Source organism: Cynocephalus volans, chromosome 1, assembly GCF_027409185.1.
Source record: "Cynocephalus volans isolate mCynVol1 chromosome 1, mCynVol1.pri, whole genome shotgun sequence".
NCBI classification, from domain to species: Eukaryota; Metazoa; Chordata; class Mammalia; order Dermoptera; family Cynocephalidae; genus Cynocephalus; species Cynocephalus volans.
In genome coordinates, this window is record NC_084460.1 from 99759 (window position 1) to 127252 (window position 27494).

The 27494-nt window shown below is 44.9% G+C and overlaps 3 protein-coding genes and 1 non-coding gene across 6 annotated transcripts in view; 3 read left to right on the forward strand and 1 right to left on the reverse strand.

Annotated features, from left to right (window-relative positions):
* The window catches only part of LPCAT3 (lysophosphatidylcholine acyltransferase 3), a 31201-nt gene extending 13358 nt beyond the window's left edge, over window positions 1-17843 (forward strand). For both annotated transcript variants that reach the window (XM_063100243.1, XM_063100252.1), the window contains 12 exons: window positions 11791-11898; window positions 12426-12532; window positions 13121-13214; window positions 13385-13422; window positions 13838-14016; window positions 14817-14925; window positions 15705-15791; window positions 15895-16058; window positions 16599-16746; window positions 16819-16977; window positions 17082-17212; window positions 17437-17843. In XM_063100243.1, coding sequence (XP_062956313.1) covers window positions 11791-11898; window positions 12426-12532; window positions 13121-13214; window positions 13385-13422; window positions 13838-14016; window positions 14817-14925; window positions 15705-15791; window positions 15895-16058; window positions 16599-16746; window positions 16819-16977; window positions 17082-17198 — 1310 coding nt within the window. In that variant the 3' untranslated portion in view covers window positions 17199-17212; window positions 17437-17843. The remainder of the gene's footprint in view (window positions 1-11790; window positions 11899-12425; window positions 12533-13120; window positions 13215-13384; window positions 13423-13837; window positions 14017-14816; window positions 14926-15704; window positions 15792-15894; window positions 16059-16598; window positions 16747-16818; window positions 16978-17081; window positions 17213-17436) is intronic.
* A 231-nt stretch (window positions 17844-18074) lies between these two features.
* On the reverse strand, window positions 18075-23825 carry EMG1 (EMG1 N1-specific pseudouridine methyltransferase). 2 transcript variants are annotated; one of them, XM_063100265.1, is made up of 6 exons: window positions 23588-23825; window positions 19574-19675; window positions 19326-19467; window positions 18891-18949; window positions 18662-18811; window positions 18075-18362 (listed from the first exon to the last, which is right to left on the reverse strand). In XM_063100265.1, exons 1-6 carry the CDS (start codon window positions 23753-23755, stop codon window positions 18249-18251), a joined length of 735 nt encoding a protein of 244 aa, XP_062956335.1. In that variant the 5' UTR covers window positions 23756-23825; the 3' UTR covers window positions 18075-18248. The 2 variants fall into 2 exon arrangements, with proteins under 2 accessions (XP_062956335.1, XP_062956344.1); XM_063100274.1 differs by lacking the exon at window positions 18662-18811 and having other exon boundaries at window positions 23588-23824.
* Window positions 23826-23986: 161 nt separating this feature from the next.
* On the forward strand, window positions 23987-27494 carry PHB2 (prohibitin 2). The gene is made up of 8 exons (XM_063101050.1): window positions 23987-24271; window positions 24443-24527; window positions 24839-24918; window positions 25430-25614; window positions 26175-26304; window positions 26418-26521; window positions 26930-27007; window positions 27385-27494. Exons 1-8 carry the CDS (start codon window positions 24145-24147, stop codon window positions 27463-27465), a joined length of 870 nt encoding a protein of 289 aa, XP_062957120.1. The 5' UTR covers window positions 23987-24144; the 3' UTR covers window positions 27466-27494.
* Window positions 26592-26861, forward strand: LOC134366002 (small nucleolar RNA U89). Its single transcript, XR_010022227.1, has one exon. It is a non-coding gene; the product is annotated as a small nucleolar RNA U89 (small nucleolar RNA).

A 27494-nucleotide genomic window follows, 5' to 3' on the forward strand; every position in this document is an offset into this window, starting at 1 on the left:
TGCCAGTTATCTATCTAATGAAGGGTTTGGAGTAGGTCATTTCTAAGTGTCTGTATATTCATGACTCAGCCTGAGGTATACAGGACTGTTGGAGTGAGAAAGGTGTGTTGGCACCCTGACCATACTATCAACAAGGCTTAATCTGTGAACAGATAGGACCAGTTCTGAGCAAATTCCAAAGGTGAGCTATATCCCCACCCAAATGTCCATAATCCACAAGTGCTCTTCCGGCTGACAGTGGATCAGTAATAAGGTTCTCAGCATTGAATGCCTGATCAGTTACCTGTCACTTAAACAGTGTCAGGCTGAGCATAACTCTCCCTGTTCCTATTTGTCTTCCTTTTCTCTGTACAGTTCTCCAGCACAAGGCATTTCCATGCTGGTGAAAGAGTAGAAAAAAAAACTGACAACATCTTCAAAGTAGAAATAATAATGATAAAATTATCATGTATACTTGACAAAACATAAATTACAAAATCCATATTCAAAAGCAGTCCTAGTTTATACTTTAGTCTGTGATTCTTGAAAAAAAATCTATCTTAAATTTGACTACAAGAGCAGGCAACTATTTGATAGACTCTGAATATGCCTGTCCAATATTGTCCAAAACAAATTACCTATTAACATTACCTATTATCTATTAACATTCCATAGTCTAGAAAAATTACAAAGTCTAGATGAGATAAGGATGAAAATGAGGTTTTTCCAACCATCTCTTTTAACTAGAAATTCCAAAGAATAGCTATAATCCTGTGCTTATAATCTTGTTTTTTGTATGTTTTTTTTGTACAGGGATCAAACCCTGGACCTTGGTGTTATCAGCACCATGCTCTAACCAACTGAGGTAACTGGCCAGCCGGTTATAAGCACAAGATTATGTGCTTATAATCTTGTCAGTAAACAATCCCTAAGAGTAGTAACAGACATAGCCCTTTTTGACATTATCTGTCCCCCATCCCTTTGTCTCCAACTATAAGCATGAATTTTGAGATTTAGATGAGTTTCAATCCCTTTAAGGAACCCACTGACCATCTAAACTGTATGTATCTTCCTAGCTAGAGGTGAGGGCAAGGTTCAAAGAGGTGGCCTGGGTTGTGGGTATGATTACCAGATTGCTGAAGGCAAAAAGCAATGGTACAAAAGAAGTAGATGCAGTGAGTTAGGCCACAGCTCTAGGAGATGATTGAGAAGGGACTAAATAAAATTGCACAGTAGCTAGAAGCAAACGCAAAGGATGAGGGTGGGTGGAGAGAGCTAGAGGACTGAAACTGAGAGCCTGTGCAGGTTGAAGGCAGAGGAGATAATGTACTAAGTGGTTAAGGCATGGACTCTTACAGGTGAGACCCATGGGCTAGAATCCAGCTTCATCACTTACAAGCTAATCGGCACAAACAGGTTAGATAACTGCTTTGATTTGTTACCTTATTCATAAAGTGAAGACAGTATTACTATTTACCTCATGGTTGTTAGGAGTAGTAGGTGGGATATTGTGTGTTAGTGTTTAATTCAATGTATGACACACAGTAAGTGCTCTATAAAGTTAGTTGCTGGTATTGATGATAATAATAATTATTGTCACTATTGAGAAGAAAACAATAAGGAAACTAGCAAGAAAAATCATAAAGGAAGTTCTCAAATAAAACTGGTACTGGTAGAATTCGGAGGATTGGGACCAAAGGGAAGGAGGAAATGTATAAAGAAAAGGGAGAGACATCTTCCTCTGAATCTGGAGAAAAGGATAAAAGTATGAATTTCAAGCAGAGCATCTAAATTTTCCTACCAGCAGCCCTAAAGGCTATGGTGGAAGACTCTTCTTGGGTTAGAGGGTGCTTAGCATAGAGCTACTGTTTAAAGACAGAAATATTGTTGAAGTCTCATATTGTATCTTTAAAATGCAGGGGAACTTTGCATTCCACTCTGTGTAATTGGTTTGTTTTAATAGTTAAGTTACTTACCAGTTAGATTCTTTGGGCATTTTTTCTGCAAGACTTCTAGTAAAATAGATGTGCCATATTTGTCCTGCAGCCTCTGTCAGTTGCCCTGGTTTTAAGCAGCTCATGTTTAGACTGATAGGCATAGTTGGTAGTGGTGTTTAAAATCAGAAGTCAGAGTTCTCTGTCATTTCCCATATAATGCCAACTTTTAAAGAAAGAAGAATGAATGTTCCATAGCTGAGGGCTTGGCCCACTCTGTTCTCAATAACCTTTCCGAAGAGAGAGATTGTCTCTGGATGATTGATCCCCTGGGGATGGGCTGTGTTTTCTTTAAACCCCCAGTCTCATTCTGCTTCTCCACTGTCAACAGATGGCCCATATTACCTGTTGCACTGAGAAGATTAAGGTCCTTTTCGTGAACTTCTTCATCCGCCTTCCATGACTTTACACCAGTCTCCTTCCTTTCTCTCCAGTCTCAGGGGAAGAGCCGGGGTTTTCCCTCTTCCTAAAGTAAACCTGAGTGGAAAAACACAAACAGTTTCTTTCATGATACTCTCACAACACGCTCCGACATCAGATATGTGGGGATTTATCTCCACCAGCAAGCAATCAGTTCTGCCGCGGACTCCAGTTGGGTGTCCTCTAATTCAGGTCAGTTCCAACACCATCTGCCTGGACATCACACAGGTTGAGGGCTCAGTCCCCCAAGACTGCCCCCGCTTCAGACACCAGTCGAAAGTCCAGGCCTCTGGAACTTCTAATCAATGAGCTTCAAGTTGGGGTTCCCACAACCCCCTTTTTGGGTTCAGTTAATTTGCTAGAGCAGCTCACAGAACTCAGGGAAACACTTACTTACGTTTACCAGTTTATTATAAAGGATATTAGAAAGGATGCAGGTGAAGAGATGCATAGGGCAAGGCACGAGGAAGAGCTTCCATGTCCTCCCCATGCACACCACCCTTTAGGAATCCAGAAGCTGTCTGAACCCTGTCCTTGCGGCTTTTTATAGAAGCTTCATTACGTAGGCATGACTGAAGTGCATGGACGACCGTGTAGAAATGTGATTGGACAAAAAGGGTGTGATCTAATACTGTTAGACTGGATGAGGAAACCCAGCAAGGCCTGTCTGTTCAGATTCTTCTTGGCCTCTGTGCAGCATTCTTTCCTGCCAGGTATGGGGCAGGACCCCTCTGGAATGAGGGTCTTATGACTTACAATCATTCAAGGTAGGTTAGAGAAAGGAAGGCTAGAAAAGGTTAGAGTATGATTTTAGTTTCAATGACTTGCCTTGCTGGGGGGAAGGAGCGGGTAAAAAGAGGGCAGGAGCTGGTCAGAGAGTAGTCACTTAGGAAATAACAAGGGCTGTAGGAGTTTGGAGCCAGGAACCATGGGCGAAAACCTACTGAGCTAACTGGCCAGCCCTAAGGAAATCAATTCCAGATTTTCAACTTCCGTATGTACTTTTTTCTAAAATGGATGTGCTGAAGACTATGTCTATGCTCTGAGGGTTCTCCTTTCCCAATCCTTTTACAGTCACCCTTCACCAGCCTTGAAAAAAAGGAGGCTGGCTGTTGAGTTTCGTTGGTTAGAGCATGGTGCTGATAACACCAAGGTCTGGGGTTGGATCCCTCTACCAGCCAGTCTCCTCCCCCCAACCCCCCCCAAAAAAGAAGCATGATGGTGTACCCCAGGGTATAGAAATTTCACAAGATAGCACAAAAGTAAAGCAAAGAGGAGCAGCACCTTATTTTATTGAGGCAACAAACACATGGGAACCCTTGGCCTTATCTGTCTACCTTAAAAGTAGAATTCCGAAATAAGATGACTGTCCTGAGGGGAAGTATTAACATGTTCATTTGAATTAAAAAATGAATTAGACTTTTTTTGACAGAAGTAAGTCTGTCAGGCTGATTAGTTTGTCATCTGGATTGCATGGCAGACATTTGCCCTATGTTCTTAAAGTATGTCTTCAACAGACGTTTAAAAACACACACATCATTCGCTGTTGTTTAAACTTACAAATTTTAGATGGCAACTTTAGAGTGTGAGAAGAGGATTAAGTTGTTTAAATTCTCTCAGGAGCTATACTAGCAAATGGGTTTGAAGACTGTTACGTTAGTGGCTTTGATTTGTCCTTTTCCTTCTTCCCCCACATCCAGTCAATCCTGTTGGTTCTTTCCCGTTATGTCAATTTCAAACTCTGCCTGGTTTTCCAAACCTTCCTGTCCATTTTTGTTACACTATTTTTCCTTTCTTGTAATTAGCCCAGAAGTGAATATTCCATGCTATACCCTACCTCTGTGTCTTTACTACATTAATATCGTCCCTCAGGATGCCCTTTTCTCTTCTTTATTCAAATCCTACTCATCCTGACTACTCTGCTCACAATTGATTTCTCTCTGCTGTAACCTCTGCAACACTGGCTATTCCATACAATCAGCACTTACCACAGAACATCATCATTTGATATTTCTTTTATCTCTATCTAAAAAGCAAGCTCCTTAAGAGTAAAAAGCACCTCTTACAATTCTAACATATCCCCTTTAATGCCTAGTGCAATGCTAACCACAGAATGGGTCTTAATAAATATTTTATGACTACCTAGCGTACAGAGCGTTCGTTCACTCATTCTTTCCTCCATGCAACAACAAGAAAATTTGGTATAACCTTATGAATATACAACGAATATTTTTGAGACCTTTTGTGTGCCAGAACTGTACCAGGCACTGGGATATACTAGGGAACAATACAGACAACAAGCCGTGCTTGCAACGACTGATACATAAGTGAAATATACAGTATTGTCGAAGGGCAAAATTACAGCAAGTTTAAAGATCTTAATTGGCTTCATTGCGATTCTAGAATCGAGCAACACATCACTCCATAAAATAAATAAGTGTTCCAATAAGCCCAGCAGAGGAGGTGGGTTTTATAGACTGAAAAGGCTGAAGAAAACAGAAACAAAGAACAAAAAACAGATTGGTCATTTCGAAGTTACTTTCCTTGTAAGGTGGGGACAGGAAGACAGAACAATAGAAAAACAACTGATTATTTAACATCAGGTTACTTCAGGCTGTCCTTTTAGTGTGAGGATTAAAGCAGAGGGAACTTCATTATTATACCTATTAAAGAATTAAACTTAGGTGTTTGGGAAACTGGCTGTTATCTCTCTCTCTCCTTATTTCTCAGAAAGACCACAACTTAGTTTCGATTTGGTGACATGGAACTTGGCAGGGGTGACTCTGTATTTATTTTTAGTCTGGTCTTTTGGGGCCTAGTGCAGGAAATTAGTCCAAAACAATGGCCTCCTATAATTTTTATTTAACAGTATGTGAAAGAGTAATAAGTGCTGAGAAGAAAACTAGAAAAATAAAGCAGGAAAGAACAGGAAATGTGTAGCGGGGGAGGGTTACATAGGTGGGGCCAAGGTAATGCTGTGTGCCATTTAGATAAGATGGTCAGAGTAGTCCTCGCTGACAAGGTGACATTTTACTAAAGGTCTTAAGTGTAAGAGAGACTTGAACTTATCTGTGGAAAAAGCATTCCAGGCAAAGAACCCGTTAATTTGAAGGCTGTAAGGTTGGACCTGTCTGACATTCCAGAAAGGGAAAGTTTCGTGGCCAGGGCAGGATGGTAGAGGCCTGTAAGAGAGGAGAGGGAGAAGGCTGGGGCAGGGGGACAGGTGAACGAAACCTGTAGGTTCTAGTTGGACTCTGGCTTTTGCTCTGAGTGAGGCTGGAGGCTTTTAGAGGGTTTTGAGCAGAGGAGTGAACTGATCTGACTTGTGTTATATAATAGAATCCCTCTGAATGCTGCCTTAAGGATAGACTGAAGGAGGAGACAAGAGCACAAACAGGGCAATCAGTCAGGAGGTGTCTGTAATAATGCAGACCAGAGATAGTGGTGACTTGGACCAGGGAAGGCGGTAGAGGTGGAGAGAAGTGGTCAGGTTCTGGCTTTATTTTGAACATAGAATCAACAGGATTTGCTGATTGATTCGATCAGGGTAGAGGGGAGGGAGGTCAGGAATGACAGCTTCAGTGCTGGCTACACAGAGGGAAGCTGCTGTTTGCTGAAATGGGGAAGGTGAGGAGAGGCGCAGGTTTAGCAAGGGAAGTATGTCAGCAGTTAGTTTAGGACCTGTTAAGTTTGAGATATCCATTGGGTATGCACCTACTCAAGGTATCAAGTAGGCTCTACAAGTGTGGAATCGGGGAGAGGTCTAGGCTAGGGATGAAAATTTGGGAGGCAGGTCTGGCTGGTTAACTCAGTTGGTTAGAGCACAGTGTTTTAACACCAAAGTCAAGGGTTTGGATCCTCTTACCAGCCAGCTGCCACAAGAAAAAGAAAAATCAGCATATGGATAGTGTTTAAAACCATGTAACTGGATGAGATTGCTGGGCACTTCACTTTTCATGCAGAGATGAAGGCACTGTCAAATTTATTGAACATCTATTATGTACCAAACCCTAAGGTAGATATTCGTTTTACTGGTGAAACTGGGGATTAAAGCTGTTGAATAGTCAGCCAACCTGAGGTGACAGCTAGTAAGTAGCAGAAGTAGGATTTCAGATAAGATCTGTCTTAACTCCAAAGTCCATGTTCTTCAAACCATCCAGTGCCTTAATTTACACTTGATCTTAGCCAAAAGGCTGAGAAGGGATCTTAATTTAATAGTATATTGCAATTTAGAGATGGTGCTCTTGACAAGCCATAATCATTACCCTTATAAAATAAATGTGCTATGACGCTTCTCTGAAATGCAGGTGGGGCTGGCTGGTGTGGCTCGGTTGGTTAGTGCCTGGTGTTATAACACCAAGGTCAAGGATTCGGACCCCTGTACCAGCCAGCTGCCAAAAAAAAAAGGAAACAGAAATGCAAATAGAGGGGAAATCCCTTAGTCACAGGCTAACTACTTCATATGCATTATCTCCTTTAGTCATAAAACAATTCACTGAGGCAGATAATGTTACTATCCCCATTTTACATGAGGAAACTAATGTTCAAGATCAAACAGCTATTAAGTGTCTATAATTGTTGGTCAATCAATTGAAAAATAAAGTATATAGGATAATATGCCATGGGGATCCAAAGACATAGGAGGCCTCTAGGAAAAGAGATTGCGAACAAATGAAAATTTTAATACAAAACAAAAATGTAAGGAATGGCATATAGTAGTATATAATGATTTGCCAAAGAAGAATTTCAGTCCTACGTGCCATGCACAGAAGTCATGAGTCCGTAATGCACAGGGCCATGTGGTCTGAGGTAGCCTTAGAGAAGAGAAGACCCTTGAATGTTTTGAAGAATGGGTAGGATTTCACCTGGTAGAGGCGGGGTTGGAGAAGATAGTCCATGCAAAGGGATTGGCATGAGCTAAGGTGTAGAGAGAAAAGATGTAAGACATGTTTGGGCAAAACAAGCAGTTTTTTAGTTTTTGTGGGGTTTTTTGGTATTTTTTAAATTTTCTGGTTTATTGGGGCCGGCCCGTGGCTCACTCGGGAGAGTGTGGTGCTGATAACACCAAGGCCACGGGTTCGGATCCCATATAGGGATGGCTGGTTAGCTCACTGGGTGAGCGTGGGGCTGACAACACCAAGTCAAGGGTTAAGATCCCCTTACCGGTCATCTTTTGAAAAAAAAAAAAAATTTTCTGGTTTATTTATTATATATGCTGTTATATTTTAGAATTTTAACAATAATAAATAATAATTTAAAAAATTAAATATTTTTAATTTTTTAGTGTTTTTTTGTTTTTTAAAGATGACCAGTAAGGTGAACTTAACCCTGGCTTGGTATTGTCAGCACCACGCTCAGCCAGTGAGCAAACCGGCCATCCCTATATGGGATCTGAACCCGTGACCTTGGAGTCATGAGCACCGCACTCTCCTGAGTGAGTCATGGGCCGGCCCTAGTTTTATTTTCTAATACAGTAGATATTGTATCCACACTAACAAAAGTTGGTTGAGGTCCTTAGAAATTTTTAAGAGTGTGGAGTAGTCCTGAGAAAACTGTTGCTGGTGCTGTGGGTGTTGCATCAACCCTTCGTTTGCTGTTTGTCGAGGTCATCTTCTTTCTATAGAATCGGTATCAACATCTAGCTAAGCCAACACATGGCAGTTTTGTCTAATTCCATCTTCTCCCTCTCACTTGCCAAAACATGCTCTATTTTTTTTTTTTAACCACGGTCATCCAAACCACTGACTGATCAAATGGGGCCAAGTCATATTCCTATAGAGCCCAGAAATAGCTACACAGGATGAAAGACAAAGGAAATGTACCAGACTTTAATGAAAACAGCCCATTTCTATTTCTTCAAATGAAACTCACAACTTTAGGGTCAATAAGTCATTTTACAACTGTTGTTTAGGAAATAAGGAGTTCCCACTAGCAATGCAGGTTGTCATAGATCCTGACAAAAACAGTACTTGGAACAATGTAAACATCCAGTGACAGCTGTTAAACTCCATGTGCTTGACTACAGCTCCTGAAGAGGACCATACTAAATGTATCCCAGCAATCTGCTTTAAAGATCACAGCATTCTGAACGTCCTAGATTTTGCTCCTGGAGAGCTCCCATTCTAGTAGGAGGTCCCCAGGTTTAGGGTGTACTTTAGGCATTCATCCTTCATCTGCTAACAAGTTTCTGAAAGCCCTCCTTTAAACAAACAATCAAAAAGAAGAAACAGTTACAGTACTGCCAACCAAGTTCTTAAAAACTGCTGGACCAGTTTATAAAACCCATTTGGTGCTGTTAAAGGAAAGACAGCAACCCCCAATCATCAAGCTGAGAGTTTTGTTCTCAGGACCAAGTAAGTAGTGCTGCCTTACATTAGGATTTTGTAAGGCGGTGCTCCTTAACCCTGGCTGTGCATCACAATCACTTGTGCCCTTTTTTAAAGTACAGGTTCTTTCCCACTCAGACCTACTAAATCAGACTCTGATGGGTGGGTGGTTGAGTAGAGAGGTGCTTTGGTTGCTTTTTATAGATTCTTTAGGTGACTGAAGCCACTGTGTTAAGCACTGGCGCCCACAAAACATTAAGAACCAAAAACAGTTTGTAGGACAACATTCTCCCTAAAAACAGCACATACCTGAAGGGTTGACGAAGCAGCCAGGCTCCAAAGCCTGCTGAGCTGAGCAGCAGCCAACAGCAAGGTTTGGTGTTTACATACTACTCAAATCAGCCCTGGGTTGTCACAGCAACTCACCCAGCACAGTTCCGTCCCCTTGGCAGCTTCCTTCCAGGTCTTGCCTTTCTCCGTTATGGTCTTAATGTTTTTGGTAAGCTGGCCTGCTGCATTCTTTTATTTTTCTCCCAGTCCCTCCATCTTCTTATCATGTGTTTGCTCGTGTGCAGTAATACTTCACCTGGGTGAAACTCAACAACCTCCACTCCCCCAAAATACACCTGAAAACAGGAGATCACATAAAGGGCCTTTGAGTGGGCAGAACAGATGTCACCAAGCCTATGCACTAAGTCTATTAAGAAAGCACCCAAGACCTTTTCTCTTACATCTTTTTTTTACACCTTTAAAACAAAGTTTGGGGCGTGGGGGACTAAACAAAATTATGGTTTCTAAGGCCTGCAGTAAAGTAGAAGTAGGGAATGCAACTATTCTTGGCAGGTATACTGAAAGCTCACAAAAGTGAGTATTGGTCCCAAGATAGCAAGGAAAGGGCAGAAAAACTGTAAGAAATGAATACAGGAACTTAGAATTCAGGATAGTGTGGGCCCTTTTAGGGTCAGATCAAATAGTTTCACACACCTCAGTAGGTCATAAAGCCATCATGACTTTACCTTGGAATAGCATGGCCCAGATCACCAAGGAAATGTTAAATTATATTCAGCTTAAGGAGGCAGAGCAATGTGTGTTGTGTTTTCTAATTTTGAGCATTCCAAATGGTTAAGGGTTTTAATGCTTAAAGAGATAAACTCTTAGCTGTCCAGAACTTATGAGTTCTATAGATAATTACAATCTACACTATTACATTGTTTTTATTCATTTATACCCCTATTCCTAAAAAAAATAAAAAGCAAAGGATTTAAGGCTGGGTCTTATTCTATGTACTTTCTAGTACTTGGTTCTGGTTCTTAGCAATACTTGCTGCTAAACTGGTGTTCTGTCCCTGCCAAATTTCTGCCCATGTGAAATGTATAAGACTTCACCCTATTTCTTTGCTCACTCATGTAACTGTGAAAGGGTCATAGATGTCTCCCTCTCCCTTGAGCTGGTAATCCTATATCATGTCATCTCAGCCAGCTAGAAAATAAACCACAGCATGCTACCTCCTCCCCCATTATATGCTCCATAAACAATACCTGGCATATAGTAGGCATTTAATAAACATTTGTCAGGGCCGGCCCATGGCTCACTCGGGAGAGTATGGTGCTGATAACACCAAGGCCGCGCGGGTTCGGATCCCTATGTAGGGGTGGCCGGTTGGCTCACTTCAGAGAGCGTGGTGCTGACAACACCAAGTCAAGGGTTAAGATCCCCTTACAGGTCATCTTTTAAGTAAAAAAAATAAGAAATAAAAAATAAATAAAATAAACATTTGTCAAGTGAATGAATGAGCCAGTAATCCACAGGATAGCTATAGAATTAAGTACTTGCATGATGCTGTAAATCTGATAAAGAGCCTAGTCCATTATGGGAACAGCATTCGAAGAACACCAGTAAATCCTGGCACCAGAAAGATCAAATGGTTGATATACTGATATGTGAAGAACTAGTACATGTAAGTACACAGGCTGTGATCATAAGTTTTTTTTAAAAGGGGGAGGGGGGAGAAAAGACTAGAAGGACATAAACCAACATATAACATGATTATCCATTTGCTTATTCATTTAACAAATAATTGAGTACTTTCTGTATGACACTGTTCTAAGCATTACAGAATTCAGCAGACTCACAAACTATATTGCCAATGATACACTAACTGCAATTTATAATTTAAAAGCAAGAATTGCAGCAATTATAAGCCATGACCAACTAAAGAACACTAATTATGCAGTGATAGGACTGGTAAGGTGTCCTTCCAAAAACAGTAGGGAGATTCTAATTCTTTGCACATGCGTTAGTGCAGTAGGATTGCTGCCAGGCAAGTTGGCCAGACTTCTTGATGGAACTCTGAATGTGAGTCTGCAGGAAAACCAGGGGATGTGTTCATTTTAGTTTAGGAATATTAAATGTTAGGAATACCTTTTTAATTTGGTAAACAACACTTGACCGTGTATAACCAGTTCATGACCCATCAGTAGATCACCTGTTGTTCACTCACGGCCCTTAGGCTGCACTCCAAATAACAGCCTTAGGAGACATTTTTCCATTATACCTAAATGGATCTTATAATTTGGTTGATGCCCAGATCTCAGAATGTGAGGTGTATCTACACGTACCTTATAACTGCTATATATATGCAGTCAGCAATCGCAGTATGTAGCCCTGTTAATTTATATTTATCCTTTTAATAATCTGATAATATTATGCTAACAAGACAGATTACAAAGTATAAAATAGTACTTCTGGGGCATAGCTAGGTACCCTCAATTCCTTGTATCATTTTTTAAAAATTTTAATTGAGAAAAGTCTTAGCAATGATTAATAGGCTATATATGAAACCTAGTTTTAGGACCCAGTTTTGTATTGCCTCAATGAAAAATTAATATCTTCCGTTCTAAGTTTGTATTTACAAAAAGACTTGACTCTTGGGGGTACTGTTGTTGTCTTCTCTGTTGATGCATATAATGTATACATTTTTCTCTGATCTGTTTGATTCCAGATAAACTTCTAAAACAAAACAGGGATGCAACAGGCACCAGTAACCCCTTTCTATCTTTCTCCCCTTCTAGGTTATCCCTTTGCGTTGTTTTATCGGCATTACCTTTTCTACAAAGACAGCTACCTCATCCACCTCTTCCACACCTTTACAGGCCTCTCAATTGCTTATTTTAACTTTGGTGAGTGAACCAAGGTAGCAGTGAAAAACTGTGATTAGAGGGAACCTAGGAAGGAACAGACTTGAACAAAATTTCCTTGAGAGAATTTGATGGATAGGGAAGTTATAATGCTCCACTTGCAAAGAGAAGGTTGTAGGGACAGGAAGACAGCTTAGCTTTTCCTTTTTTCCTTTTATGTACATTTTCCTCTGACAGATAAAAACATTTTGAGGGTGGCTACCCTTGCCAGACCCCATTAACAGAGAAGCACCAGCTTCTCTCTGCTGTGCTGTAACTGAATGACAGATCCAAGCAGACCCCACTCAGGATCATTCCTTAGCTCAAACATTCAGAAATACAGTAACACCCTGATAACCCCTCATATTTATACAATTAATTTCCATGTCTTCCTCCAAAACACGCAATTATCCTGAAAAAAGATCCTAATACCAGTTTTTGCTTTATGTATTCTTTTTGTAGTTAGAAGTCTCAGGAAGGGTGAAAGCATAAAAACACAATCTAACTTCTACTCTTTTCTCTGCATCCAGGAAACCAGCTGTACCATTCCCTGCTATGTATTGTGCTTCAGTTCCTCATCCTTCGACTAATGGGCCGCACTGTCACTGCTGTCCTCACCACCTTTTGCTTACAGATGGTAAACGTCTCTCCTTAGCAGCTCAGATCACAGCTGACAGCAGTTGAGGGGGTGAGAGCAGGTGGGGGAATGTGGTACAGAAAAGGCAGTGAACTAGGAGACCTAATTTCTAACCCCTTCTTCCAACACTTCACGATATGACTTGGGGTAGGCCACTTATCACAGGCCCCAGGAGTTTCATCTGCAGATTATAATGGTAACTTTTTACCTGCCTCAAGGAAGGGGTGCCAGCTAAGCTTCTGCATAGGCCTCTGTCGTCAAGGTTCTTTGAGTTTCACCAGGATTAGCCCAGCTAAATTAGTCCAGGAGGGGAGTCACTTAAAGGCAAGGAAGAAGATCAACTTAGAATGAGCTGAAGAATCCAAGCATCTAAATTCTCATCTCAGTTTAGCCCTCATTTTGCTGAGAAACCTTGAGCAAGTCTCTTCCTGCTACAGGTTCAGTATCTCCATTTGTAGGAATTTCTTAAACTTTTAATGATGGCACCAGGAGAAAGGAAAAAATGAAAGACTACATTGGATTTCAGAGCAGGGAGAAAGTAAAGACCGATAGGAGTGATGGTAGAATAAATACTTCCCCCTCTCCTAGGCCTACCTTCTTGCTGGATATTATTACACAGCCACTGGCAACTACGACATCAAGTGGACAATGCCACACTGTGTTCTGACACTGAAGCTGATTGGTGAGTGCTGGGTCACTGCCTTTCCCCTTCACTTCTAGGCCCCTCCCCCACCTGGCAAAAACTTGCTCGGTACTGTCCCCCTTCACACTCCTGGCTACACTCAGTCCACAGGCCACAGCGTCACAGTGTCCTCTCCCCTTACTCTACCCAGTCCTTCTCTCTCTGCTCAGGTTTGGCTGTTGACTACTTTGATGGAGGGAAAGATCAGGTAAGTACCCACTCCTCTGCAGAGAGTTTAGGGATTTAACGACAGGGAAGGAGAAAGGCTGTTGTTACCAAAAGACTGGACCCAAATACCAGGGGCAGAGCCTCTCCCTCATCCCCAGCCTGTGTGATCTCCATTTCAGAAAGCACTGAGCAAGGATCAACAAATCTAGTTTTCCCAGGATCCAGCTCCTACACACTACACACAGTCCAGAGATCAGTGCCAGCAGCAACAGCCACTGTCGCTAAGCTGCCCCCACACTGTCATTTCCACACGAAGCAACTATGTTTCATCTCCCCAAAGAGAAGGCTATTTGAAGAATCCCTGTCACTGGGGCACAAGGGTGGGGAACACTCAGACTGGCTTTTGGGGGGAGATTCAAGGCTATCCTGAACCATGCGTTCTCTTCTCGGCATAGAACTCCTTGTCCTCTGAGCAACAGAAATATGCCATACGGGGTGTCCCTTCCCTGCTGGAAGTTGCTGGTTTCTCCTACTTCTATGGGGCCTTCTTGGTAGGGCCCCAGTTCTCAATGAACCACTACATGAAGCTGGTGCAGGGACAGCTGACTGACATACCAGGGAAGATACCAAACAGGTAATTGTCCCTCTTGGTCAAGACCTCTGTGTAGATGTTTCACCCAATCCAAAGTCACTTCTACAGTGCCTTTCCTGAAGGCCAGCCCCAGCTGAATTCTCCAGCATGGCCCTGGTACACAGACCTGTGTCATACAGGCCCTGGGCTGTTATAACAGGCACACTGTACCTGCTCCCTGCCAGGAGTGGGCCCATGTCAGCTTAGGTTACTTCCAGCTGTCTGTTCTGACCTGTAGTACAAACATAGTACCCAGTCCCTTATGCCACAAGATTTTACCTGAACCTTTCATGACCCTGCCTTTAAAGCCCATTTTGTCATTTAAATAAAGATTTTTAAATATATAAAAATGAATATAAATATGTCAGTAGAAAATTAAAGAGTTACCAGGAGAATTCCTTTGCTGAGAACTCCAGCCTGTGCTTCAGCATCAACTCAACCAACACAGGAAGGAGCAGATTCAAAACTGGTTATTATCATCTTATTTACGTCGGGTTTTCAGTCCCTGGCGAGACCTTGAGACCAGTAGCATCCCAGAGGGGTAAACATCACAAGACTCATGCACACTGCTCCTCTGCTGCCCTGCCTTTCCTGTAGCTCTTAGAGGTCTGCAGTCACCATTCCTCCAGCCGACCACATAGAGGAGATGTCCTTCCCTGAAACAGTACAGACTCTGGGCAGCAGAGCTCCTCATCCCATTCCAGGTGGATAGCCACACCCTGAAACACTCCTCTCCATAACTGAAGGTCAGAGGGTGAAGGGCATGGACTCTGCCCTCTGTGACCCTGTTTGTTCTTTTCCAGCACCATACCTGCTCTCAAGCGCCTCAGTCTGGGCCTTGTCTACCTGGTGGGCTACACTCTGCTCAGCCCCCACATCACAGAAGACTATCTCGTCACTGAAGACTATGAAGTGAGTGGTTACTAAAGCAGCAGCAGTTTGACTGCACCAGAGGTAGCAAATGGACAGGCAGGGGTCCCTGTAGATAGCAAAGTAGGTAATACCATCTACAAATGCATGTTGGTTTTGCTCTAGATCTGCGAGAGTTGGGGTCAGTGCCAGCCAGGCCAGGCCATGTTCATCAGCCAGCACTGAACGGGCACAGAGCTGTGCCAGATGCTCTCTTAGCAGCCCTTACCTTCCCTAGAGGCAGCTCGTAACTTGCTTTATTACGTCCAAGTGACTCCTTGGAGCACAGCAGCTTGACTCTCCAGTCTGTTTTCTTCTCTTGACTGGTAGATTAGGGGGCTTCCAGGGAATTCACAAGCCAAGGGAGGGGGGAGTGCTGGCTTTTGCTCCTGCCCAGCTGAAAGGTTTGCAACCGTTTCATATCCGTGCTGGGTGAGTTTCTCTCCTTAAGTTAACATCAAACAGAGCTATGTAAAGTCCCTCTGTAGTTACTGTCCCATGTGCTCAGTACTCCGCAAAGGCAGGCAAACAACAGGAGAGTTACGGACAGTGAGCCTTGGGACTCTCCAAGGAAAAGGAGGTGAATGGATGTTTGCTGGGCTCCCCTGCTTATTCCTTAGCCCGTTATAAAGGCAATGAGGCCAGACTGTCAGGGGGACATCTGGCAGCAGAATTTTGACAGATACGAAGTAGCCAGACACAAGTTTGAAGAGGAAGGATGTTAGGGAAAGTTGTCTTGCCTGCCCAGCGTCCCTAATGCACATGTCCTTTCTTCTCTCAAGAACCGCCCTTTTTGGTTCCGCTGCATGTACATGCTGGTCTGGGGCAAGTTTGTGCTGTACAAATACGTCACCTGTTGGCTGGTCACAGTAAGTAGAAAAGATGAACAGGGTCAGGGTCATAGTTAGACGGGCTTTGGGGCGGTGGGGAGGTGAGGGGCAGGAACCCTGACTGCGCTGCTCCTTCCCTCAGGAAGGCGTGTGCATCCTGACAGGGCTGGGATTCAATGACTTTGAAGAGGGAAAGGCAAAGTGGAACGCCTGTGCCAACATGAAGGTGTGGCTCTTTGAAACCACCCCCCGCTTCACGGGCACCATCGCCTCTTTCAACATCAACACCAACGCCTGGGTGTCCCGGTGAGCAGCTGGAGGGGAGGTCTGGACCTGGCTCCTTCCTCCCGCTGCTTCCCCAGACTTGAGGGCAGGGATGTATTGTGCCACCTCTCTCCATCTTTCCCACTTGGGATAGAACCTCCAGATACTCCACATACACTTAGGTTTATCCCCACCACTATGCCCCAGAAAACCATTCCTGTCATATTGGAAAAACAAAAGCCGGATATATAAGTGGCTTGAGTCCTGGCCTTTAATCCCAGTTCTGCCACTGATCTTATGTTGCTCACCACTCTCACGTCGGCGTCAGGCACTCAGTCATTACCTGCTGAGCCAAGTGGCTTGCCCACGGCAATCCAGCTAGGCTTGGGGCTGTTTTCTGTCTACTCCACCACCGCCTTCCATCTCTGAAGTTCATCAGGTAGCACTGCCTCCTGCACCCCCAGCAGCCACAGCTGGGAGCAGCTACCACACCACTCCTCAGCAGCAAGAACCCAGAGGCAGATGCTGGGAATGCTAGGACTAGTCAATCTGAGGCTCATTCTTACCTGCCCTCTTCTCTAGTTACTTCTTCAAACGGCTCAAGTTCCTTGGAAATAAAGAACTATCGCAGGGACTCTCATTGCTATTCTTGGCCCTCTGGCACGGCCTACACTCAGGATACCTTGTCTGCTTCCAGATGGAATTCCTCATTGTTATTGTGGAGAGACAGGTAGGCCTCCAGGGTGGCAGGTGGGACTGTGAAAGGGACAGGACATTGATGACCTCTCTCCGTGCTCCCCAGGCTGCCAGACTAATTCAAGAGAGCCCAGCCCTGAGCAAATTGGCCTCTATTACTGTCCTACAACCCTTCTACTACTTGGTGCAACAGACCATCCACTGGCTCTTCATGGGCTACTCGATGACTGCTTTCTGCCTCTTCACATGGGACAAATGGCTTAAGGTGAGTGACGGCCTGCTGGCGAGGCTGGGAGGGAATCATGAAACCTCGAGCAGCCAGGGATGCTCCATCCCTTATGTCCACCTCCACGGCCTGTCTCTCCACAGGTGTACAAATCCGTCTATTTTCTTGGTCACGTCTTCTTCTTGAGCCTACTATTTATATTGCCTTATATTCACAAAGCAATGGTGCCAAGGAAAGAGAAGTTAAAGAAAATGGAATAATCTGTTTTTCCCTGGTAAGTAAACATCCTACAGCTAAGCTAAAACTACCAGGCTACAGAACAGAGCAATAGACTGGAAAACAAGATAGTACTGGAAATTTGGGGTGAATTTTAAGGTAGCCTCGCTCCTGGGGAACACAGTATGGAGCACTGATTACTCTAACTTACTGAGGCATTCTAGGAAGAAGCCAGGAGGAGTAACTCTGACCAGCCTTCCAATCAAATTTCTTGTCTTGCAGGTGGCCTAGAGCAGGACTGGTGCAAAGACTACTTGTCTCCCTTTTCACAGCACTCCCTCGCCCCAGAGCACAGAGAACAGAAAAGCCAGGGAATTGAAAGACATGGCACTCCCAGCTGTGCCTCTGCTGCCAGCCAAGTCTTCATATGGGGCCAAAGGGGAAACTCTTGTGGGAGGAGCAGAGGGGCCCACGTCTCCCCTCTGGACTCCCCCATGCACGTTGCCTTATCTCTCCCCTCTAGCCAGGAATCTGTTATGTTCTTCTGCCAATTTACTATGATTGTATATGTGCCGCTACCACTACCCCCCCCATGGGGGGGAGGAGAGGGGTATGAGGCCCCGCCTGCTCCACTTTTTCTACCTTGGAACTATACCAGATAAAATCACTTCTGTTTGTTCAGTTTTTCACTGCTAGCATTCCTGATTGCTTTCTTTCAGAGAAAGTTCTCCACGGTTGCCATGGGGCTGAAATAATCAGGGTTCTCTCCTTTAGAGCACAGGAATCTAGGAATCTGGAGCTAAAGCCTGCCTTCAAAGCCAGGAAATAAACTGCGAACTCTAACTGACATCTGTCCCTGGAGTCTGAGGGGGCAATTTGCACCACTAGTTACTGCTAAGTTTAGGAAACCCCAAAACAACTAAGTTTACAAAAACAGTATTTATATGGTAAACAAACAGCAAATGCACAGCCTTGGCTTCCCCAAATTCCACAGTCTTGGTGCAGGAAGGTCATCTTCCAGCAGCAGTCAGTTGAGAGCAGGGTAAAGGGGTGCGGCGGCAACAGTCCCTTGTCTCAGAACAAGGCTCTTGCTGTCAGATGACCCCCCACACTTCTTCAAAGGCTGTGGTAAGTTTTGCACAGGTCAGGGCAGCAGAAAGTGGGTAGTTGCTGATGGACACCATCTTCTCTGTATACTCCACATTGACCTAAGGAGGGAACAGGTTTGTCAGCAGACTCAGTCACTGTGGAGCAGGTTTAGCCCTTCTTTAGGGCAGGAAAAATATGGCTGAGCTAACATGTCAACAGTGCTGTTTACTACCACATTTCTACAAAGGATGAAGAAGGTCCTAGCTTTGACCATTACAAACATGCCAGCAGTAGTCAAGGATGCACCCTATGGCAGGATATGAACTGTTCCTATCCTCCATTCTCAACCTGTAAGGACAAGGACTGCCAAAATGCTCTTGGAATTCTGAAAAATCTAATGGTTCAGCCCAGACCTTACCCTGCCGTGGGCAAAGGCCCCCACCACAAAAACAACAGGGTCACTGCTGGGCACCAATGCTCGCACGTCGCTGATGACTGAGATGGAAAAAGAAGTACCAATCTTCATACAGCCAACTGGGAAGTGATCTGACACTGGATTCTTAATTACCTAAAGAAAAAAGAAAAAAATCAGCCCCCAGAAACATTCCCAGAACCCCACCTCCAACCAGTAGGATTCAATACCTTACCTTCAAGAGCTTCTGGGGGCCATCAGCTGCTCGAACACTGAGTTTGTGTAAAAGCTGAACTAGGAGGGGAAGAAAGAGTCAGAGCTAGGTGAAAACCCCACTCCTTCTAACCAGAAAAATCCATAGGTAAGATGGGTTCCATGTGTCCTTTACATCCAGACTGTACTCCTAAAATGGTACGAACACAGTTGACAAGCACATGACCAGTAGTACAGTGATGGGTTCAGACACTCCCTTTTTCACCCAGCCAGGAACCTACTGCAAGAACAGGAGAGTATCTGCATACACATAGAAAATAATGGAGAAGAGTCCCTGTCCTGGTATCAATCATGTTGTTCCCCCACCCCCACTTAAAAATTCCACATTTAATCCTCTCTTTCCCTCTTCCCTTCTTCACTACTGCCAAGTTCATTCTGAAGTCCTAAGGCTTCTCACCCATGAGGCCACAAAAGCGGTCAAAGGTTCTGGGAATTCGAGTCTGGGGGTTCACTTCAATCAGCACATTCTTCTGTGTGTGGATATAAACCTGAAGCAAGCCAGCTCGGTTCAGGGGACTGTCCATCAGCATCAGCAAACTCTGAGGAAGGCAGAAAGCAAAGCACAGTTAAGGCTAATGAAGAATTCAGCTGCCTTACCTTCCATGCAAAGGCTCAAAGGGTTGTGAGCCCTGTCACTAGAGTTACCTGGTGGGCTATATCTGGTCTCACTTCCCCAGGGTCCCGTCCATTCTTCAACAACATAGACTTGTGCTTGTCACAGTTGAGTAACTCGTATGTCTTCCCTACCTGAAGAATAGGGAACATGATGAGAGAGCAACATAAGCTTCTATTTCCTAGTAGGGTGGTTCTCAAAGGGTTGTCCCTGCACCACCACCAGCAGCAGCAACAACAGTGGGAAATTTGTTGGGCAAATTCTCAGGCCCACTCTAGACCTACTAAATCAGAAACGGGGTGACGTCATATGATCTACACTGGACTTAATTTTAAAACCGGTGGCTATTAGGAAAGGCCAGTGAGAGTTTCTGGAACCAGGCCAGAGTTAGATCAGTGAGCAAGGCTGAATGTCTATGTTTATCACAGGAGCAATATGTGTGTACCATTCAAAATACAGTCACTGCCTTCAGTTTGCTTACAAAAAACAAACATGCACGAAGTGAACAGCTGCACATCTGAACAGAAAGAAGAGTGAAAGGGGCCGACCCCATGGCTCACTCGGAGAGTGCAGCGCTGGTTAGCGCCAAGGCTGCGGGTTCGGATCCTATATGGGGATGGCCAGTGCGCTCACTGGCTGAGTGTGGTGCAGACCACACCGTGCCAAGGGTTGAGCTCCCCTTACCAGTAAGAAAAAAAAAAAAAGTGAAAATTCTAATGATGCGGGAGGTGGTTTAATCAAGGGATACTTCTCTTGGAATTAAAACAAAAAAGAGGGCTTCCTCCCAGTTTTAAGACTGGCATGAGCAAACGTACATATAGAATCAAGAAAAAGCAGAAACATGAAAAAAATTTTTGGAAAACGGGAACTGGAAGAATGAAGGACAGTGACTATATATGAAACTGCTTTATAAACTGCAGAACCCTCACGTGTCCAGCACAAAGCCAGAAATAATTCTGGAGGAAGAGGAGCATGATGGGAATGACTGAGAAATGTTATCCTGGCAATACTATACATATTGGAAAAGACACCAGCTAGAACTTTGATAATAAAGAGCTGAACTGTATCTGTAGCTGCTAAAAGAATTAACCGCAAATTGCAATTTGGAGTCTCAAGGACCCTCAGGGTAGTCAGTAAAATGTCTACAAACATAATGGTAAGTACAAATACAGGTTTTGAAAGGCTAAGTTTTTATGTATCACTAGAACATTTGTATATCTCTAGCAACACCTTGAGATATATGGCTCCAAAAAGTTTGGGGGGAGAGGGATGTAGATTCTGAAATTAATTGAATAGTTAAAATAACAATAATGTTGGGGGGGGGACAAGAATGTCACAGGGTAAGTACAAAGAAAGAACAAAGGTCTAAGAACATTGGACACCCGTAGTTATAGAAAAAAAAGAACCTCTTAAATAGAATAATCCAGTTTCAACCCATTAGTAGAATATAACCAGGGTTTTGTTCTTTTAATAAAATAGAAAACAGAGTGCTTCACATATAGTAATGGTTAATGAAAGTTTTGGTTTCATATTGTTGAATGTGTATACTGGCTCACAATGTAATTTTTATTGTGGGTTGTAGTTAATAAGCTTGAAAACCATTAACTGGAATAATGAGAGAATGAATACCATGTGTCATGACTGAAAGGTATTGGAGATGTAGGAAAGAATTTTTAAAATCTTATTCTCTGCCCTCACAGAGGCAAACAATAAACAATCACATGAATACTTAATTCAAATTGTGATAAACATTATGAGGTAAAAGTAAGTGGTTCATAAGGATTGTAACAGGAGGACCTGATTTATACTAGGGAGTCATTCTTCTGAGGAAGTAATATTTAACCTAATAATTGAAGAATAAGTAGCATAATAAAAACTCAATAATTGTTAAATGAATGAACACACAAGCAGGAATTAGTGGGGCAAAGAGCTGAGAAAGGGGAGCTTGCAGTTAGTGAACAATATATGCAATGGCCTTAAGGTATAAGAGAACTTAGTGCTTTCAAAAAACTTAGAGAAGGCCATAGAGACTGGATTATTAGGAATAAATGGGAGAGAGCAGGTGCAGATAAGGCTGGCAGAAGCAAGAAGTACCTATACAAGGAAGACAAAAGATAACAGTACAGTCTAATGAAGATTTCAACCAGCTCTGAATTCTCTATCACCCTCGAAGTACCACTGATGACAACTTGGCCTAAATTCTTCCAGAGCACGCTCTAGGAATTTTAATCTGGCCACGACCCTTTCAACTTCTTAATAAATAACCTGGAATAAGTAATAATAACTAACTCCAAGTGCCAGACATTATTCTAAACACTTTATACATATTAACTCCTTTAATCCTTTCAACAACCAAGATAGGTACTATTATTATCCCCATGGAATATACGAAGAAACTAAGTGGTTAAGTGATTTGCTTAAGGTCACACAACTACTAGGTAGAAGGGATATGAACCCAGACACTCTAGTGTGAGTCTACATTCTCAACCACTCTGCTCTGACACAGACATGCTTTTCACATTTGCAAATTACACAATTTTATGGGATAGCTAACATGACAAATGTCAAAATTAACGTTTAGGCTGGCCTATTTGGTCAGCTAATTAGAGTGCAGTGTTGATAACACCAAGGTCAAGCATCCAGATTCCCATAGCAGCCTGCCATCAAAAAAAAAAAAGTTAACATTCAGAGTTAATAACTGGAAAGATAGCTGGCAATTACTGAGGGATGAATATAAGCACCTATAATTAGATTAGAAATACCAATCACAGGGCCGGCCGTGGCTCACTGGGGAGAGTGTGGTGCTGATAACACCAAGGCCATGGGTTCGGATCCCACACAGGGATGGCCGGTTAGCTCACTTTGGGAGAGCGTGGTGCTGACAACACCAAGTCAAGGGTTAAGATCCCCTTACCGGTCATCTTTAAAAAGGAAAAAAAAATAAAAGAAAGAAATACCAATTACAGAAGAAAATTAAGAGGAAACCTTCTCTTTGGGGAGATGATCATTTTAAAAACAGCTTTTCTAGACTGCAAGCTTAATAAAGTGCCACAGTGGGGCCGACCCGTGGCTCACTCGGGAGAGTGTGGTGCTGATAACACCAAGGCCATGGGTTCGGATCCCACATAGGGATGGCCGGTTTGCTCACTGGCTGAGTGCGGTGCTGACAACACGAAGTCAAGGGTTAAGATCCCCTTACCGGTCATCTTTTAAATAAAAAATAAAATAAAAAATAACGTGCCACAGTGGAGGGAAAACAAATGGAAAAGAATCTCACCTCACATCATTGTGAAAACGTTCTACATTTAAAGGATTTTCTTTACAGCGTCCCTGTGTGGTTCACAGGTATTACCCTCGTTTTACAAACTGAGGACGAACCTATTTTCTCAAAATCACACTCTTAAAATTAAGTTTAAGAACTAAGATTAAAATCCAGGTCTGACTTCTAAAGCAATGCTATTTCTTCTGGGCCTACTCATTTAACAAGTTTAGCTCTAAAAGGTAAGAGAAACAGGAAAGACGAGGAAATGAGAACACTGCCCAAAGTTTTAAGATAGGAAACTGCTGGGGTTATGGCATTCGTGGAAAGAGATGAATGATAGGTAAAAATAAAGATGTAAAAGTATTAAATGATAATCCGGTCCAGTGTTTCGAGGCGGACAGTAACATAGGGGTGACAAAGGACACTCTTTAACGAACTGAAACATGAAGTCCTTATGAATAAAAGGGTGGGTGAACTAGACTACAGTAACCTGTCTTGGTATGTGAGACGAGGCGGTGGACGAAACTCCCCTCCACTTAGATGACTATATCACAGAATTGGAAGTAAAGAGATGGGGGCTGAAATGGGATTTAAGAAGAGGAAAAGAAGATGAGTACTGCCAACCCAGGATATCAAACCAAGAGACACCCAACTAGGGCACCCTTCCTCCAAAGGCATGTTTCACCTCTCTTTGCTTTCTCCATCCGCACTGAGCCCCTCACCCTCATCCCACGGAGTCCCGTCGTATCGACCTAACAGTTCTCCACTTCCTGTTCCGAAGTACCTTGACTGTTTCCAGACTGGCCCCTTCCAGCACCACAATGAGCCTACGGCCTCCAATCTTGCTTCCTGCCCCAAGTCGGGGCCGCTTGTTCGCTGAAGCATCCCAGTCTTGTTCCTGCTCCGCACCGCGCCGCTCACGAGGCTGGGATCCATCACTGGGCGCCGCCATCTTGCAAGCGAACCGACCGGAAATTGCTCTAACGCCCTTAAATTGGAACCTCGCTCACCTCCTAATCGCAACACTTCCTTCCGGCTGCCATTTTGAAAGTGGGCGCTTGGACTTGGCGTTGTCTTGCTGTCTCGTGCTCCCGAAGGCTCCCCGGGAGGGCAGGGTTCCAGAAAGGGGCGGGACTTCCGGGTGCGTGTTCCTGTGCGCGAAGTTCGGGTCCGCTTGGGCAAGAGGGAGGCTTTAGAAGGGAGCGCACTTCCGGTGCCCTTTCTCCCGCGAGCTGCACGGCCGAACCCTCGTGTGAAGAGTGAGATCCCTAAACTGGAGTGGTGTAGAGGCGGGCCGGCACCCCGTCCTGCCCTCTGGTGCGGCCGGCCTCAGGATCAGCCATGGCCCAGAACTTGAAGGACTTAGCGGGACGGCTGCCCGCCGGGCCCCGGGGCATGGGCACGGCGCTGAAACTGCTCCTGGGGGCGGGCGCCGTGGCCTACGGCGTCCGCGAATCCGTGTTCACCGGTGAGCAACCTCCGCCCGCTCGCCGCACCCCTCCCGTCCCTCCTCAGACCCCAGACCCCCTGCACTGTTTCCCCAGCTCCCCGCGCTCACCTAGTCCCCCACCCCGCCGCACCAGAGCCTAGCACGTACTCTGAGCGGTGGCCTGGCCTGATCCCACCCCTCTCTCCACAGTGGAAGGCGGGCACAGAGCCATCTTCTTTAATCGGATCGGTGGCGTGCAGCAGGACACCATCCTGGCCGAGGGCCTTCACTTCAGGTAATGGCGGGCAGAGCAGACCGACCCTGACCCTTCACCCTTGATGCCGACCCAACGATGGCTATAGTCGGACTTGCAACAGGATTCAGCGCTGCTCTTTCCCCTCCTCGCCCCGGCTCCCAGGACAGTGGGTGTTGCCCAGAATTACAGCAGCACGTAAACTGTTGCTCTTCAAAGGGAGGAGAGTCTCTCCTTGTGCGTGGTCATCGTGGGGAGACTCAGGCCAAAACACGCGTGGTGAGGAGGGAAGACCGGGCAAAGCTAGTGAAACTGAAGTCTGCTGATGCCTATCCCTGTCCTCTCTCCTCCAGGATCCCCTGGTTCCAGTACCCCATTATCTATGACATTCGGGCCAGACCCCGAAAAATCTCCTCCCCCACAGGCTCCAAAGGTAGGTCTAGGCACTTGGGAGTCACGTGGCAGATGCGATAGGTGAAATAAACAAGGGAGCCCGACTAGAGACCCTAGAGAAAGATGGTAGTGTCAGGTTTCTTAGGCCTTGGGTTCCGCATCTGCAAAAAAACTATAACAAAAGTACCTTCCTCCTGGGGTGAATGCAGTACATTCTATACACACGTGTTTGCATGATTTTATTAACCATCTCCACCCACTAATGTGAACCCTAGGAGAGCATTGTTTATCCTTTGTTTGTTTTATTCACTGTCTAGATCAAAGCCTTGTTTTAACGCCTATTTCCTTTTAATTGCTTGACATTAATTACATCCTCCAGTACACCCTGTCCTGGAGAAGTTTGTCCCTACTCTTTACTAGTGCACCTGTGCCCTCCTAGACCATACTTAGAAGCCATGCCTTTGATATTCCCGAGACCCCTTCCTCATCCCTACCCACACACAAAGTGGTGTTTGGCCTTGACCAGCCACCAGTGCTGACCTCACTCTCAGACCTGCAGATGGTGAACATCTCCCTGCGAGTGCTGTCTCGACCCAATGCCCAGGAGCTTCCCAGCATGTACCAGCGCCTAGGGCTAGACTACGAGGAGCGAGTGTTGCCGTCCATTGTCAACGAAGTGCTCAAGAGTGTGGTGGCCAAGTTCAATGCCTCACAGCTGATCACCCAGCGTGCCCAGGTCTGACTGCCATCACCATCTGCACAGTGTCAGCATTTCCCTCCTAGGCCCAGGGTACAGGGTATTAGGAAAGTCAGCTTATTAGAAAAGGGTTGTGATCCTAGTTCCATTTCCACGTAAAAGCTGTACTAGTTGCCACTTTGGGAAATAAGGAGAGCCAGCACTAGAACTTGATAGCAATCAGTGTTAGGAAGCAAGAGAAAAAAATAACAAAGTCTAGACTTTTTCTGTACCTCTTTCAGCGAAGAGGCTTATGTTACAGGTTTGCCTGACAGGAAGCTAAGATCGTATTGGAGAGAGTAGAGGGTTAGGCGTCAGTATGATCTGGGACAGTTATATCATTTCTCTGAGGCTGTCTCATCTATCATCTATCAGATGGAAAGATTGAACCAAGTTCTTTCCAATTCAGATGTTGTAGTGAGGCTCTGAGAAAGGATTAATGAGCTTTTCCCATTCACAGGAGATCAGGTATTCAGTTAGTCACAGCAACACAACCTTCCTTTCAGTTCTCCATTCCCTTCAAACTGCCCCTCCCTTCCTCTCCTCACCCCTGCCCCCAGGTATCCCTGTTGATCCGACGGGAGCTGACAGAGAGGGCCAAGGACTTCAGCCTTATCCTGGATGATGTAGCCATCACCGAGCTAAGCTTTAGCCGAGAGTACACAGCTGCTGTAGAAGCCAAACAAGTGGGTGAGTCACAAGAGGAGTAGGGTGAGGGCTGCTGAGAAGGCAGGAGGAAACACTCCATGGGTGAGGTTCCTAACACCTCACATCTGTGACCCCCTGACTCTCTCCCACCATAGCCCAGCAGGAGGCCCAGCGGGCCCAGTTCTTGGTGGAAAAAGCAAAGCAAGAACAGCGGCAGAAGATCGTGCAGGCCGAGGGAGAGGCTGAGGCCGCCAAAATGATATCCTTCTGCTGGAGAGATCTCAGCCCAGCCCCTGGAGCACCCTGCTTTCCCCCTTCTCCCTCATGGGCTGGCTGATGAGACTAAGGCGAATGCGACTCTGTGCTCTCTGACCCTTGGCTCCTTGGCAGAGGGAGGGGGCTACAGGTGGGATCTGAAATCTTAGTGGGAGTACCTGAGGCCTGGCTCCCCACTGTAAGGCCAGATCAATAGGACTGCGGGCCTTGCCTTCATTTCTGCTGTTGCCCCAGTTGTTGGCAGCAGCCTTCAGGGAGGCCCACAAGTGGAGACCAAAGTAGGGCTGGGCATGAGCCTTCTGAGCACAACCTTGGATCTGACAGCCCAGAGGAAGATGGGGCAGGGACTGAAGCCTGGCCTTGTGTGAACCCTTAACCCTCCCCTGCTCACCTTGGAGAAGCACTGAGCAAGAACCCTGGCTACATCAAACTTCGTAAGATCCGGGCAGCCCAGAACATCTCCAAGACGGTGGGTGTGAGAGCCTCGCACCTCTCACAGGGCTGCCTCAAGAGTGAAAGTGTTTTCAGTTAATCCACATAAAAGTGAGGGGCTCGAATCTTGGTTGTTTGGGTTTCTACTGACACTGGCTTCACTAACACTCTCCCTCCGTTGAGAGTGCATCCTCTGGGCCCCCCTGACCTTTTGTCCATGCGACTGTTTTGGTACTGGCACACTATAGTCATTGCTCACTGCTCCGGATCCTTGACTGAGGCGGAGACCATGTCCTATTTATCACCATATCCCCGGTCCTTATCCACATGTGTTCACTAAGGCTGTTGAATTACAAGGGTAGGAATTGAGGTCTCTGCTTAATGCAGGCGTCTGTCTTGTTTCCTGCCCTGTAGATTGCCACATCACAGAATCGTATCTTTCTCACTGCTGACAACCTTGTGCTGAACCTACAGGATGAAAGTTTCACCCGGTGAGAGATGTGACAGCACAGTTGGGTGTCACA

Bases quoted from the DNA above. Each gene is read 5' to 3' on its own strand.
- EMG1 (XM_063100265.1), bottom strand. From the start codon at position 23,755: ATGGCGGCGCCCAGTGATGGATCCCAGCCTCGTGAGCGGCGCGGTGCG. The intron at 19,468-19,573 runs GTAACTCTAGTG...TGCCTTCCTCAG, and splicing joins GACCAGATATAGCCCACCAG to AGTTTGCTGATGCTGATGGA. The intron at 18,950-19,325 runs GTGAGAAGCCTT...TTCCCCTCCTAG, and splicing joins CCGCTTTTGTGGCCTCATGG to TTCAGCTTTTACACAAACTC.
- PHB2 (XM_063101050.1), top strand. From the start codon at position 24,145: ATGGCCCAGAACTTGAAGGACTTAGCGGGACGGCTGCCCGCCGGGCCC. The intron at 25,615-26,174 runs GTCTGACTGCCA...CCCTGCCCCCAG, and splicing joins TGATCACCCAGCGTGCCCAG to GTATCCCTGTTGATCCGACG. The intron at 26,305-26,417 runs GTGAGTCACAAG...CTCCCACCATAG, and splicing joins TGTAGAAGCCAAACAAGTGG to CCCAGCAGGAGGCCCAGCGG.